Here is a 14,462-nt window from a genome sequence, read left to right as displayed (position 1 = left end):
ATGCTCTGTCTCTCTCTGTCTCAAAAATAAATAAACATTAAAAAAAAATTAAAAAAAAAAAGATTTTATAACAAACTACTATATCCTGGAAATAAGCTACACTGCAAGCTTAAAGGATATAGTTTGCAAGACTGCCCTCACTTCTTTCTGACACCGACTGCATATTGAGAGTTTCCTAGAACTACCCTCAGATTTGATAGTTTATCAAAACGACTCAAAGAATTCACTGAAGGCTGTCATATGCATGCAGTTTATTACTGGGAAAGTACACAGATTGAAATTGATTAAAAGAAGGGATGCAAGGGACAGAGTCTGGGAGGGTTGCAAAACAAAACTTTTACTGTCCCTAAAAGTAAAACTTTTACTTTTAACTGGGACATATTACGCTCCCAGCCTGTATGTGTGACAGTATGCTTTGAGTATTGCAAACCAGGGAACTTTTTATTGGGGCTTCATTACATGGTCACGATGGACTTTTCATTGCCCATGTGATTGACCTCAGTCTTTAGGCTAATACCATGTGATCCAGAGCCCCCACCCTTAAACACACAGTTGGTCTTTCTGATGTGGCCAGCCCCCAACATAAGACTGTGGACTGTGCACCCTCCAGCCCCTTGCACCTGAACAAAAATAGGCCTATCAGATATAATATAAGTTACCTCCTAGAATCTGAGGGTAAAGCCCAGACTTTTCTTTGGGTAAGGCCAAACTCTTTAACTATACAGGAGGGACTAAGGAGGAAGAAGCGACAAAGTTAACGTCAAGGTTATGAATCTAGATCCTAGTCTAGACCTTTGAAACCACTGAAAACAGACACTTGAAGTGGAAGTCTGTGGGAAGTATGTTCAATTCAGTTTCTGACATTTTGGGGTTATTTTCAGCATCTTTCTGAATTTTCCAAGAGGGAGAAATTGGTAGATATAAAAATGATGAGCAGACAGAGTTGAAAGTAGGGAGTAGGACATCGTCTGCTTCTCTCCTTGCAGGCCAAAGTAAAGGGTGGCAAGGTGCCAGGATGGTAAGGAGAAAACATGTTCTTGAGGCATATAGACTCGTATTTATTTGGCTTAAAATTGACCATTTACGCCATACTTGATCTTGAGCAACTTATATGTATTTGATCTCTCGGCCTTGGTTTTTTTTGTCTTAAAATGGGTGGGCTAAAAATATGTACTTTGTAGGAGCCCATTTGTCAGGATGGGTTGAAAAATAAAAGAATGGGAATACTTTTGTAAACTATAAAGCTCTAAAAACAGATACTATCCAATATATTGTAGAAGGAAGAGTTTCTAGAGACCCTGGAATAAGCTTTCAGGTATGCTCAGGAAAAAGTAGTAAAGGGAAGAAGAAACAAAGATTTGTGGGAAAGGAACGTATTTTCTGTTAATGGTAATCAAGAAGCTTAATTCCAGATAGCAGGAAAGATACAGAGAAGTAATTGAGTTTTAAATTCAATTGGGGTAGAATTTTTCTGGTTCATTCTTTTTCCCTCCCCCCCGCCCCCCCCCAGCTTATAGTACGACATAATTGGAAAATAATAAACCACACATATTTGAGTTGTGCAGGAGTTTTGACTTCTGTATACACTTGTGAAATCATCACTGAAATCAAGATAATGAACATGTCAATCACCCCCAAAAGTTTCTTTTTATTCCTTTGTAATCCCTCTTACTGTTCCCCTATCCTGTTCTGCTCTCCCTCCCTCCCTGGCCAGAAACCTGTCATCTGCTTTTTGTTCCTATAATGCCTTCCAGTATATACTCTTTTTGTCTGGTTTTGTTTTTGTTTTTGTTTTTCTCACTATCTACCCATTGATAGATACATGTGTGGGAATAGAAGAAGTCACATCATTTAAGGGTTAATTATATGTCAAGCACAAAGGCCAGGGATGAGGTCATAATAATGTAGAAGATTCTTATTTAGATTATAGGCAGAATTATGTTATTGTTTCTTAGGCTATGAAAGTTGGATGCTGTCTGTTTGTATTTGATAGTTATTGTTTGGGAGTTAAGTGATGTCCAATTCTACTTGTTCTGCCTATTAGTTATTTTTATGGGCTTCTAATATTGCTATTAAGCCTTGTAGGAGCTTTGATAACTCAAACCTGATTTGTCAGCAAATCAAGAAAGGATCCATTTATCTGAGGCATTCTAATGTTAACTGTATGTGTAGACATCACTGTTTTAAAAAATTTTTTTAAGCTTACTTATTTTTGAGAGAGAGAGAGAGAGAGAGAGATAGCATGAGCAGGGGAGGGACAGAGAGAGAGGGAGAGAGAGAATCCCAAGCAGGCTCTGTGCCGTCAGCACAGAGCCCAATGTAGGGCTTGGACCCACGAAACCGTGAGATCATGACCTGAGCTGAAACCAAGAGTTGGATACTTAACTGACTGAGCCACTCAGGTGCCCCAGTGTTTAAAACTAAGATGCAAATTTATTAATTCATTGTGGAAAAGTCTCTCTTTATAGATTCTCTGGAAAGTCAAATGCTAATCAGAAGATTATTTGGTCAGTCAGCATTCACCACATTGTGAGTGTTTTAAATGTTTAGATAATGCCTTTCCACCAGGGTAAGGATCTTTAGGTATGTATCCTTTTCTCTAAAAAGATTTGATATGCCTGCCATGTGTTTCATTATTATCATTACAGTGAAAGAATGACTGGATTTTTTTGCCCCTTTGTTTTAGCCTTTTGTAAGAGAAAGTTCAAGCCTCTCCCATTTTATCTTGCACAGCCTTTCAGTTAATATTCTGAAATACCTTTGGAAAGAAAGGGGTAATTCGTAGTATTGTTGATTTAAATGAATACTATTTAAATATGCTCCAGACTTACTTTGTGTTGAAGTTCTCTAAATCAGTATAGCAAAACCGACAAAATAATTTCCAGAACTTTCTGGAATCTTTCCAGATATATTTACTTAGGTCCCATTGATTTGATCAATATTGTATTTGTATTAGTTTCCTAGTACTGTGGTGACAAATGACCGCAAACTGGGCGGGTTAAAACAACAGAAATTTATTGTCTTAAACTTATGAAGGTCAGAAGTCTGAAACTAATGTGCCAGTAGTATTGGGTCCTTCTGGAGGCCTTGAGGGAGAAACTGCCCTGTGCCTTTTTCCTACTCTGTGATGGCTGCTGGCAATTCTTGGCGTTCTTTGGCATGTAGATTCATCATTCCAGCCTTTGCCTCCTTCTTCACATGACCTTCTCCCTGGTGTCTCTCTGTGTCTTTGCATCTCACATGTACCTCTCTTTTCTTTTATGAGTCATTAGACTTAGGGCCCTCCCTAAATCCAGGATGGTGGATTTGCAGTGACCTTTAATGATTTGCAGTGACCTTTATTTCCAAATAAGGGTACATTCAAAGGTACTAGGGGTTAGGAATTAGACCTTTTTTTTTTTTTTTTTTTTTAACATTTATTTATCATTGAGAGGCAGAGAGAAACAGAGCATGAGCATGGGAGGGGCAGAGACAGGAGGAGACACAGGATCCGAAGCAGACTCCAGGCTCTGAGCTGTCAGCACAGAGCCTGATGTGGAGGCTTGAACTCACAAACCTTGAGATCATGACCTGAGCCGAAGTCAGAAGCTTAACCGACTGAGCCACCCAGGTGCCCCTAGACCTATCTTTTAGAAGGATACAGTTCCAGCCAGTACAATATTATTATTCAGTCATATTAATAAACAGCTAGCCTTCATAAGGAGTACTATGTGCCAGAAGTTATGTGACCCTTACTCATTTCATCTTCCAAACAAATCCGTAAGATCGGTTTGAGTCTCACTTATTTTGCTGCCTTTTGTTTTTAAACAGTTAGGTCACTATTTCTGGCCCAGTTGTTTTTGAATCCAAAGTCTGCTTCTTCAAAGACTCTTAGACCTAGATGAATGCATGACAGCAGGATCAGTTTATCATTAAATTTTCTGGCTATTACCAGCTCTAAAATTCAGCCTTTCAAATTTATTAGATGAAGGAAAAGACTTCTAAGGTTGATCATGAGCCAAGAGAGAGAAAAAGGTAGCTCTTTCTGTTTTTGTATTTCTTACCCTTGGAGAAAATATGGATATTTGTATGTATTCATGAACCATAAATTTTCTATACATTTTAATATTATGAGCATTATGGGGCAGTACTCTGAGGGCTTGCTGGGCCAGCCAAGTTGGGGGAAATGTGGAAAATGTGGCGCCTTGGAGGTCCTTTATCTTCATTTATTCATTTGAAACCTTTCTTTTTTACTTTCAATCTAGCAGAAAATTCTCAAGTCTGGGATGTTGGGCTCTGACCTGGATAGGAAGTGGAAAATGCCATAAATGAGCTAAGAAGGAGAGAGAAGGAAAAAGAATAAAAGGGCTAGAGGAAGTCTCATTTCAGTGTTTTGCCTGTATTCCTGTTAGCCAAAGATATATGTATTTGAGAGAATGTTTGGACTAGTGTAGCTGTAAGGCCGCCACATAAAAATTCAGGCCAGAAAGGATAAAAAGTGGCATTTCTTTAGGAATATCCTATTACCTTCATATAACTACTGATACTGAAATCTGTGCCTTTTTTTTTTTTTTTTTTTTGTCCTCCAAAGAATTAATTTTATTTCAAGTTCAAAGTGAAGTAGTTTTGGGGCACCTGGGTGGCTGAGTCAGTTAAGCGTCTGACTTCGGCCTAAGTCATGATCTTGCCGTTCCCAGGTTCAAACCCCGTGTCAGGCTCTGTGCTGACAGCTCAGAGCCTGGAGCCTATTTCAGATTCTGTGTCTCCCTCTCTCTCTGCCCCTCCCCCACTCGCACACGCACACACTCTCCCCCTCTCTCTCTCTCTCAAAAATAAATAAACGTTAAAAAAATTAAAAAAAAAAGTGAAGTAGTTTTTGTCAAGTGCCTTTAACAAAAATTGTTTTAAGCTGGAAGGAATGCTGATCTCATTTTCCTCTAGATTTTATCCATGTGTTTTATATCTTCAGATGAAATTACATTTCTAAACAGAATGAATTATTCTTTGCGCCTATAAAGTAGTAGGCTACAACATGATAACTGGTTATTACACTGCTAGAAAAAACATGGGGTTAGGTCATAGTTCCTGAAAATCATGACAGTTTGCCTGCAGCACTATGAGTCATTAGTTCGGAAGCCCCAGATCAGTGTATATTTATAATTATCTTTGCTTTTTTATGGATGGATCCATTGAAGTTCTTGCAGTTTGAGAAATAATGTAATTGGCATGGCATCTGCCACTTGCACCTGATAATCCCCGCCTGCCTATGTCTTTAGCTTCCTTTGGCATCTCCTCCTTGCTGTCTACCAGTGATATTGACCTTTTAATGCCTTGACATGATTACGCTCTGTTCTGGGCCCTGGTAAATAGTCCAGGCTATTTCTTGGCCTGGACTGCTGTCTAGTCTTTTTTTGTTTGGCTCACCCTTTTCGGATAAATGTTACTACTTTAGGCAGTAACATTTGAAAGTTGTTACTACTTTCATACTCCTTCAATTAGGCAAGTCCTTTTCTTTCTATACTGTTACTTTTCCACCATAGCACTATCAATTTATAAATAAATAATTTGGAGTTAGGAGATTTTTTTTTTCACCATTGTGACCCCTAGTTGGTAGCCGTAGCCCCATAAACATTTATTGAATTGATGAATACAGGCATGGTATTCGCATCCCTCAGGTCCTGTGATTAATACATTTACCTTATTTTTGTTTTTCACTCAAGTAAAATGTTAATTTCTTTTTTCTTCTCAAGAGTTTGGCTGAATTGGAAGTGTTATGTACTCACCTCTACATAGGGACTGATCTTACGCAAAGAATAGAGGCTGAGAAAGCACTCCTGGAACTTATTGACAGCCCAGAATGTCTCAGCAAGTGTCAACTTTTATTAGAACAAGGAACAGTAAGTATTTGATAACAGCGATTAACCATGAAATACCAGGAGATATATGTCAGTGTTAATGAGCTTGTGTAGTTTAGCAATGATAATTGATAGTGCTGCATGTCCTTTTAGTGTAGTTTATTTCACTGTCAAAGAGATTAATCATAGAAAGAATTGGAAAGCCTGGAAAGCAAACTTAGGGAAGAGGCCAAGAGGTGGAAATAGGCATGAATTGAAATAATTTCTTGATTCTTCTTGGCCCTTTTTGATGTCTCATAACAGTAGTGGGCAAAGGTTGCATTTTTAGAAAGTTGATTAGGAGCTTTTTAAAAAAAAAAATTCCAGGTGAGAGAGGCAGATTGTAATTAACTGTGAAACATGAAGGAATGATTCATAGGAATGCTAACTCTTGCCTGCTTCTAGAGATTCTTAGCCATTCACTCGGCAGGCATGGAGCAAATACTTAAATGTAAAACGAGGCCTAGTACTACCTACTTGTTTTATGCACACGCACCAAAGTAACTTCTAGTTTAGTCGGAGAGACATAAATGTGTAAATAAAAAGCTAAAGAACGATATGGTAGTGCTACAGTAGGAGACTGTATGAACTAGAACAGAGGTCAGCAAACTTTTTCTGTAAAGGGCCAGATTGTAAATACTGTGGGTTTTGCAGGCCAAGAGGCTAAATCGAGGATATTTTGTAAGTACATGTATAAGAAGAGAGAAACAGATTTCCACAAAATTTTATTGTTGAAACTGACAGTATAATAATTGAGTGCAGTTTTTTGTAATACACATCTACTCAGAAGAATTAAATTATTCTTTTGGGGATAATACAATTGACCTAATTGGGGTTCAAAGTTAGTATTTCTGTCATCAAGTTGATTGCTGATGTTCATGTGTTACTACAGATCTGTAATGAAATTTTTTATATTCTGTCTTTGAAAATGTCTTTTCACACAGATAAGTACTGCCAAGTATTGATATCAGTCCATAAACATGGTTTTAATTAAGCACATTCATCACTTAGAAGGCATTTATAGAACTCTGTTCAAACTGCTCTTGATGTTTGCCTTTCAGAATGTCATTATGTTGCAGATTCGTCCCTTCCAATTGAAGGTTAGGTGGAAGCTCCTCAATTGCTCAGTTAAATGGATTTTAAAATATGGAAATTTCCTTTGCACTTGCATCAGGGTCTGAAAAATACTGCTGGAACTATAGTTGGTGCTCAGAAAACATACCCAAGAATAGAGATCTTGCCACTTTTAACTTTGATGGTGTGGAAAGTATATAAAGCAGCTTAATACTAGTTGTGATTGAAACAGTGTTTAGTTATTATGAAATGACTTTGCTGCATTATAAGTTTTGTAATATAAGTACTAAGCACTATTTGCCTTTTAGGCAAGTTTGTAACTTTAGGGTGAATTCATTAAATTACATTATCAAGTTTGCTGCAAAAGCTAATTTTCAAAGCCACTTCACATTCAACAGTGGTGGTTTAAAATGGTTCTTCTCTTCAGAAAATGTCAGTCTCAGCCCTGAGCTAAACAAAGTTGCAGTAAAACTTTACCTCTGCTAAGCTATTCAACTACTGTGTGTGTGGTGGGTCGGGGGTGGGTGGGCAAGTCAGGACTTTCAGCTCCTATTTCTGACAGAAATTCACAGAACTGAATGAAGATAAGTTCACCAAAGTGAATTGAAGCCTACTGTTTACACCACCTATTCATTAACACAGGATAGACTCAAATAATTTACTACAAAGTATCTACTGAAGAATAATACAATGAAGAACCATAGGTTTTAGACTCTTACATTTTTGTAAGCTTTTTAAGTTTGTACAACTAAGCCCTTTTCTGCTCCATGTATTTTTACCACCACTCGTGACACATCTTAGCAGATACCACTTCAGGCTGCACACAATTAGTGTTTTCTCAGTTTCTTTGAAAATATTTCTGGCCTGTAGTTCCACACAGACTCTTCATGGAGGTCTTTAGTCATTTCAAACTTAGCATTGACTTCTGGAATAAGTGGATAGTATTGGTAGCAGTATGAGCAGAATTAGTAAGGTCTGTCAGCTCGTCAGGAACTAAAGAGAACTTCCAAATCATTTGCTTTCTTTAAAATGGGCTTTCCATGTTGCTCTTACGTCTTCGATTGCTTGAGCATTATTCTCATTGAAAGGCTAGTAGTCTGAGGTTTGTTTTCTCTGCAGATATAGCTTCAGCTGCTACAATAAAATAATGGCGATTTAATTAATTCTCCATTGGTAAATGACTTTTCTTGCTTGGCTAACAAATGAGTCACTTCAAAACTTTGGTCTCAGCCCCATTTTCTTTTTGTGAGGAAATTCCACCGTGAGGAGATACGCTGTTTTAATTTTCTTCTTTTTTGGACTTTTGATTTCCTGTGAGTTAGGAATACTGGCATGAATACTTAGTCTGATACTGTCAATACATAGTCTTCTAGGACAGCTATAGTGCCATGAAGAGCACATTGCTCTGCTATCTAATTCAGTAACAAAATTATCCAAACTCTACTGTGCCTTAGAAGTTAGACATTTGAAATCTGCTTTTATCTTTTCTTGTTTTGACATGATGGTTATGCACTCGTAATAATCAAAGGTACATGTCATGGGGATACCTATGACACTCTAGCCGCTATGGAATTATAACTATATTATTGCAATTTATAATGCATTGAGCAGCAGTAGGTGGCAATGAGTGCCACATACAGTCTGTCTCAGCAATCCCACTATGCTGTTACAGCATGAAAGCAGCTATAGGTAGTATACAAATGGGTGAGCGTGGCTGTGTTCTAATAAACTTTATTTATGGACACTGAAACCTGGGCTTCATATATTTTTCACATGTCACAAAATATTATTATTATTTTTATTTCTTCCCCGACTGTTTAAAATAGTAAAAACCATGCATAGCCCACAGACCTTGCAAAAACAGATGGGATTTGATCCACGGGCCTTAGTTTGCTGACCTCTGGTAAAGAGAAAAAAAAGAAACAAGAAACTGCTGGAGGTATAGTGAATAACTGAACCAAATTTTGAAGGATTGAGTACTCTGTTAAGATAATTGGTGGCCAAAGAGTACAATACAGTAAGACATGGATCTGATGGGGTGGGGAGGTCAGGGTGGGAAAGACACTGAAAGGATCTGAAAGGCTTTTGTGGTTAGAGGATGGTGAAGAGTGGAACCAGGTGAATTTGAAGAGCTAATCAGAGGCCAGAACGTACAGTACTGTGTAGATATGGTAGGAGTATTTTATTTGAACTTGATCAAAATAATTTTTTACTCTTGATTATTTGCTGCTGTTTGAAAAAGAGAGCTATACCTTCCTCAACTACTGAACTCTTACGAGAGATTGTACACATATATGTGTATTTACATATATATTTTATTCATTGTAAATCTTGCCAGTTTGGAAAACCAGAAGAATTTCCCTTATTGCTTAGGAAAAGTTCTATCATAGTGTTTTGATGATTTCATTTGTGGTAATAGTAAATACAATTTATTATTCCTTACAGACATCCTATGCTCAGCTCCTTGCAGCAACATGTCTTTCAAAACTTGTTAGCCGAGTCAGTCCTTTGCCAGTTGAACAGAGGGTAGATATCAGTAAGTGGTTTATTATACTTTTTATGAAATTGTACTTTATTCTTTTAATGTATAGTTGACACACAATGTTACGTTATTTAAAATTACATGTTAAAATAATGTTTTCCTTTTCAATATGTTAAACTGTTAATAGGCATGCAAGTTATTTAAAATTCTGTTATTTTAAAGATGAGTTGTCAAGTCTCCTTTATCCATCTAGTGGTGCACAGTGATGTATTATACAACAATGTGTAATCAAAAAAACATTTGCTTAGTTTAATAATAAATCATAACAAGCGTTTTATTGTGTGTACTCTTTGGTAAGATTTGTACTATCTCATTTTATCCACCAATCTTATGGAGTGGGCACTATGGTTATCCTCATTTTTTCACACGTGTGTGTGCATGTGTGTGCGTGAGAGGGGGAGGGGCAGAGAGAGCGGGAGAGAGAGAGAATGCCAAGCGGGCTCCACACTGTGCTGTAGTACAGAGCCCTACATGGGGCTCCACCCCACAGACTGTGAGATCATGACCTGAGCCAAGATCAAGAGCTGGATGCTTAACCAACTGAGACTCCCAGGCACCTCTATTTGACTTATTGTATACACACACCCACACATTTTAAATAAATTTTATTTTTTTTAGAACAGTTTTAGGTTTACAACAAAACTGAGCAAAAAGTAGAGTTCTCCTGTCCTCTGTTCCGCACACATGTATAGCCTCTTCCAGTCTTAGCATCCTGCACCAGAGGTGCATTAGTTATTGATGAAACTGCACTGACACATGATCATTACCCAAAGACCATAGTTTATGTTAGGATTCACTCCTGGTGTTGTGCATTCTGTGGGTTTGCATAAATGTATAATGACATACCCCCCCCCATTCCACAGAATAGTTTCACTGCCCCCCAAAAATCCTCCGTGTTCCTCCCCCCCTCTAACTCCTGATCACCACTGATCTTTTTACTGTTTTCATAGTTTTGCCTTTTCCAGAATGTCATGTAGTTGGAATCATACAGTGTAGCCTTTTCAGATTGGCTTCTTTTACTTCGTAATATGCACTTAACATTCTCCCATGTCTTTTCATGTCTTGGTAGCTCATTTCTTGTTAGCGCTAAATGATATGCCATTGTCTGGATGTACTACAATTTATTCATTCACCTGCTGATGAACATCTTGATTGCTTCCAAGTTTTGGCAATTAAGAACAAAGCTTAAAGCAGGTTTTTGTGTGGACATAGGTTTTCAGCTCATTTGGGTAAATGCTAAGGAGAGTGATCGCTAGATTGTATGGTAACAGTATGTTTAATTTTGTAAAGAATCGTCATACTGTCTTCCAAAGTGGCTGTACCATTTTGCATTCTCACCTGCAGTGAATGAGAGTTCCTGTTGCCCCACTTTCCCGCCAACATTTGATGTTTTAAGTGTTTGAGATTTGGGCTGTTGTAGTAGGTGTGTTTTAATTTGCAGTCCCCTGATGACATATGATTGAACATCTTTTCATATGTTTATTTACCATCTGTCTATTTTTTTGATGAGGTGTCTAAGTCTTTTGCTCATTTTGAAATCAGGTTGTTTTCTTATTGTTGAGTTTTAAGAGTTTCTGTAAATTTAGATAGCAATCCTTTATCAGTTAAGTCTCTTGCAAAGATTTTCTTCCAGTCTGTGGCTTGCCTTCTCACTCTCTTCATGTTGTCTCTCGCAGAGCAGAAGTTTTACATTTTAACTGCGTCCAGCTTATCACAAACTATGCCTTTGTTGTTAGGTGTAAAAAGTCGTTGCAAACCCAAGATGATGTAGGTTTTTTTCCTATGTTGTCCTCAAAGAGTTTTTTTTATAGTTTTACACTTTACATTTAGGGCTGTGATCCATTCGAGTTGATTTTTGTGAAGAGTGTGAAGTAAAGTGTGTGTCTAGATTCATGTTTTTGCATGTGGATGTCCAGTTGTTTTGGCACCATTTGTTGAAAAGGCTGTTTTCACTCCATTCTTTTTTGCCTTTGTTCCTTTGTCAAAGATTTACTGACTGTATTCACGTGTGTCTCTTTCTGGGCTCTCTATTCTGTTCTATCGAGCTTTTCTTTCACCAGTACCACACTGTCTTGATTGCTGTAGTTTTATAATAAATCTTGAAGTTGGGTAGTGTCAGACCGCCAACTTTGTTCTTCCTCAGTATCGTGGTGGCTGTTCTAGGTTGTTTGCCTCTCTATGTCAACTTTAAAATCAGTTTTATAAATACCCACAAAATAATTTGTTGGGATTTTGATTTGGATTGCATTCAATCTACACATCAGTTTGGGAAGAACTCAGAGTTTGACAATATTGAGCCTTCTTACCCATGAACGTGGAATCTCTCTCCGTTTATTCTTCTTTGATTTATCTATCAGCTTCAGGGTTTTTTTGTATGTTCTTTTTCAAGTTGAGAAAGTTCCCCTCAGTTCCTAGTATGCTGAGAGTTTTTGTTATAAATGGCCATTGGGTTTTGTTAAATGCTTTTTGTACATCTAATAATGTGATCATGTGATTTTTCTTCTTTACTCTCTTGATTATGTTAATTGATTTTTCAAATGTTGAACCAGACTTGCATAACCTGGGGGAAATCCCACTTGGTTGTGGTTCATAATTCTTTTTATGCATTGTTAGATTCGATTTGCTAATAATTTTGTTGAGGATTTTTCTTTATGTTGATGAGAGATATTGGTGTCTAATTTATAACATCTTTGTCTGGTTTTGTTATTAGGGTAGTGCTGGCCTCATAGAATGAGTTAGGAGGAATTCTCTTGCTTCTGTCTTCTGGAAGAGATTGAAGATAATTGATACAATTTCTTTCTTAAATGTTTGGTAGAATCCACCAGTGAACCCATTAGGGCCTGATGCAGAATAATTCACTGATTCAATTTATTTAAAAGCTACAGGCCTATTGCCAGATTGTCTATTTGACTTATATTTTTTATAAGTATTTAAAATAAATACTTAACTAAAAAGAGGAATACTCATTAAAAGAAATTTGGAAAAAAGAGAAAAGTAGAAACTTACAGCACAAACAACAAATGATGTGTTCCCTTTATGAGTTCCATTGGTTTGACTTACTGCTCTTATTTCTGCACGTTGATTAGAATGTTTGACATGACGTGTCTGACATGTGTCAGTAGGATAATTGGCGTGCAGTTAAAGCAGAAAATGTGAAGAATTGCCTCAACAGTCACATTGCCTTTACATCATCTCAAAAATGCTGTTTTTTATGATATGGTCCCAGACTATATATCTCATTACTTTCCAACATTAACTCTGTTGCCAGTTCTCTGTATTCATCACACTATTTTTAACTATCAGTTAAATACCATTTCCACAGCTTAGTACTGAAGTCCCTTTATGAGCTTTTAATTAATGGATGATTCTCGTAGCCATGTGTCTTCATTGGTACTAGCCTGATAGTTGTGCCAGAAGATCTTCACCTTGTGCCATGTGATTTTTGCTTTTGTGCCTTTCTTATGTTGTTTCTCTAGTCTGGAAGTGGTCCTTTTCATCTTCTGTTCAAATTAAAGTGTAGCTTAAGTTTAATTACCTATATGAAATAGTCCTCTCTTCTTCCTTCCTTCCCTTCAAACAGCTTTATTGAGTTGTAATTTATATATCATAAAGTTCACTTGTTCTAAGTGTATAATGAGTGATTTTTAGTAAATTTATAGTGTTGTGTGAACATCATCACAGCTCAGTATTGGAACATTTCTGTCATCCCCAAAACATCCCTCATGCTCGTTTAGTCTTGCTCTTATACCCCCAACCACTAAGATGATTTCTGCCTCTATAGATTCACCTTTTGTGGACATTTCATGTAAATAAAATCATACCATATGCATCTGACTTCTTTCACTTAGCAAAATGTTTTTGAGATTTACCCATGTTGTAGCATATATCAATATTTTTTTTCCTTTTTATTGTAGGGTAGTATTCCATTGCATGGATATTTGAACTTTTGTTGTCCATTCACTACTTGATGGACATTGGGGTTGTTCCTGCTTTTTGGCTACAATGAATAGTGCTGTTGTAAACATTGACATACAAATCTTTGTGTGGACATATGTTTTCCTTTCTTTTGAGTAGATACTTAGGAATGGAATTGCTGGGTCATAAGTAAGTTTATGCTTAACTTTTGTTTTTTAAATAAAAAAATGATTTTATTTTTGGAGAGAGAGAGAGAGTACACATGCAAGTAGGGGAGAGGGGCAGAGGGAGAGAGAGAGAATCTCAAGCAGACTTCATGCTCAGTGTGGAGCCTAATGCGGGGCTCAATCCCATGACTGTGAGATCATGACCTGAGCCGAAATCAGGAGTCAGATCCTCAACTGACTGAGCTACCAGGCATCATAGTTTATGCTTAACTTTTCTTTTCTTTTTTTTTTTAATGTTCATTTATTTTTGAGAGAGAGAGTGTGAGCAGGAGAAAAGCAGAGAGAGAGGGGGACAGAGGATCCGGAGCCGGCTCTGCATGGATACCAGTGGGCCGGATGGGGGCTCAGACTCACGAACTGTGAGATCATCACCTGAGCCAAAGTCGGATGCTCAACCTACTGAGCCAACCATGAGCCCCAGTTTATGCTTACCCTTTTTTTTTGAAGCTTATTTATTTTTAGAGAGAGGAGGGTGCGTACACATGTGCCAGTGGAGGAGAGACAGAGAGAGAGAGAGAGAGAGAGAGAGAGAGAGAGAGAGAATCTCAAGCAGGTTCTGTGTTGTCAGCACAGAGCCCGACATAGGGCTTGAAACCACAAACTGTTGAGATCATGACCTGAGCCGAAGTCAGGAGTCACGTGCTTAACCAACTGAGCCACCCAGGCGCCCCATGCTTAACTTTTAAAGAAATTGTTAAACTGTGTTCCAAAGTGCCTGTACCATTTTGCATTCTCACCAGCGGTGTGTGAAGGCTCCAGTTTTTCCACATCTTCACCTCATAAGTTTTATCTTGATCTTCTTATGGTAGTTTCTTTTTGTGTCATGCAGTC

At 37.6% G+C, this 14,462-nt stretch overlaps 1 protein-coding gene across 3 annotated transcripts in view; it reads left to right on the top strand.

Moving 5' to 3' along the window:
• RANBP17 (RAN binding protein 17) overlaps positions 1–14,462 on the top strand; it is a 330,781-nt gene that overhangs the window by 3,643 nt on the left and 312,676 nt on the right. For all 3 annotated transcript variants that reach the window (XM_049647789.1, XM_049647786.1, XM_049647787.1), the window contains exons 2-3: positions 5,730–5,876; positions 9,393–9,483. In XM_049647789.1, the coding sequence (XP_049503746.1) occupies positions 5,730–5,876; positions 9,393–9,483 (238 nt within the window). The remainder of the gene's footprint in view (positions 1–5,729; positions 5,877–9,392; positions 9,484–14,462) is intronic.

Source organism: Panthera uncia (genome assembly GCF_023721935.1).
Source record: "Panthera uncia isolate 11264 chromosome A1 unlocalized genomic scaffold, Puncia_PCG_1.0 HiC_scaffold_17, whole genome shotgun sequence".
NCBI classification, from domain to species: domain Eukaryota; kingdom Metazoa; phylum Chordata; class Mammalia; order Carnivora; family Felidae; genus Panthera; species Panthera uncia.
This window is presented reverse-complemented; position numbering and strand designations above follow the sequence as displayed.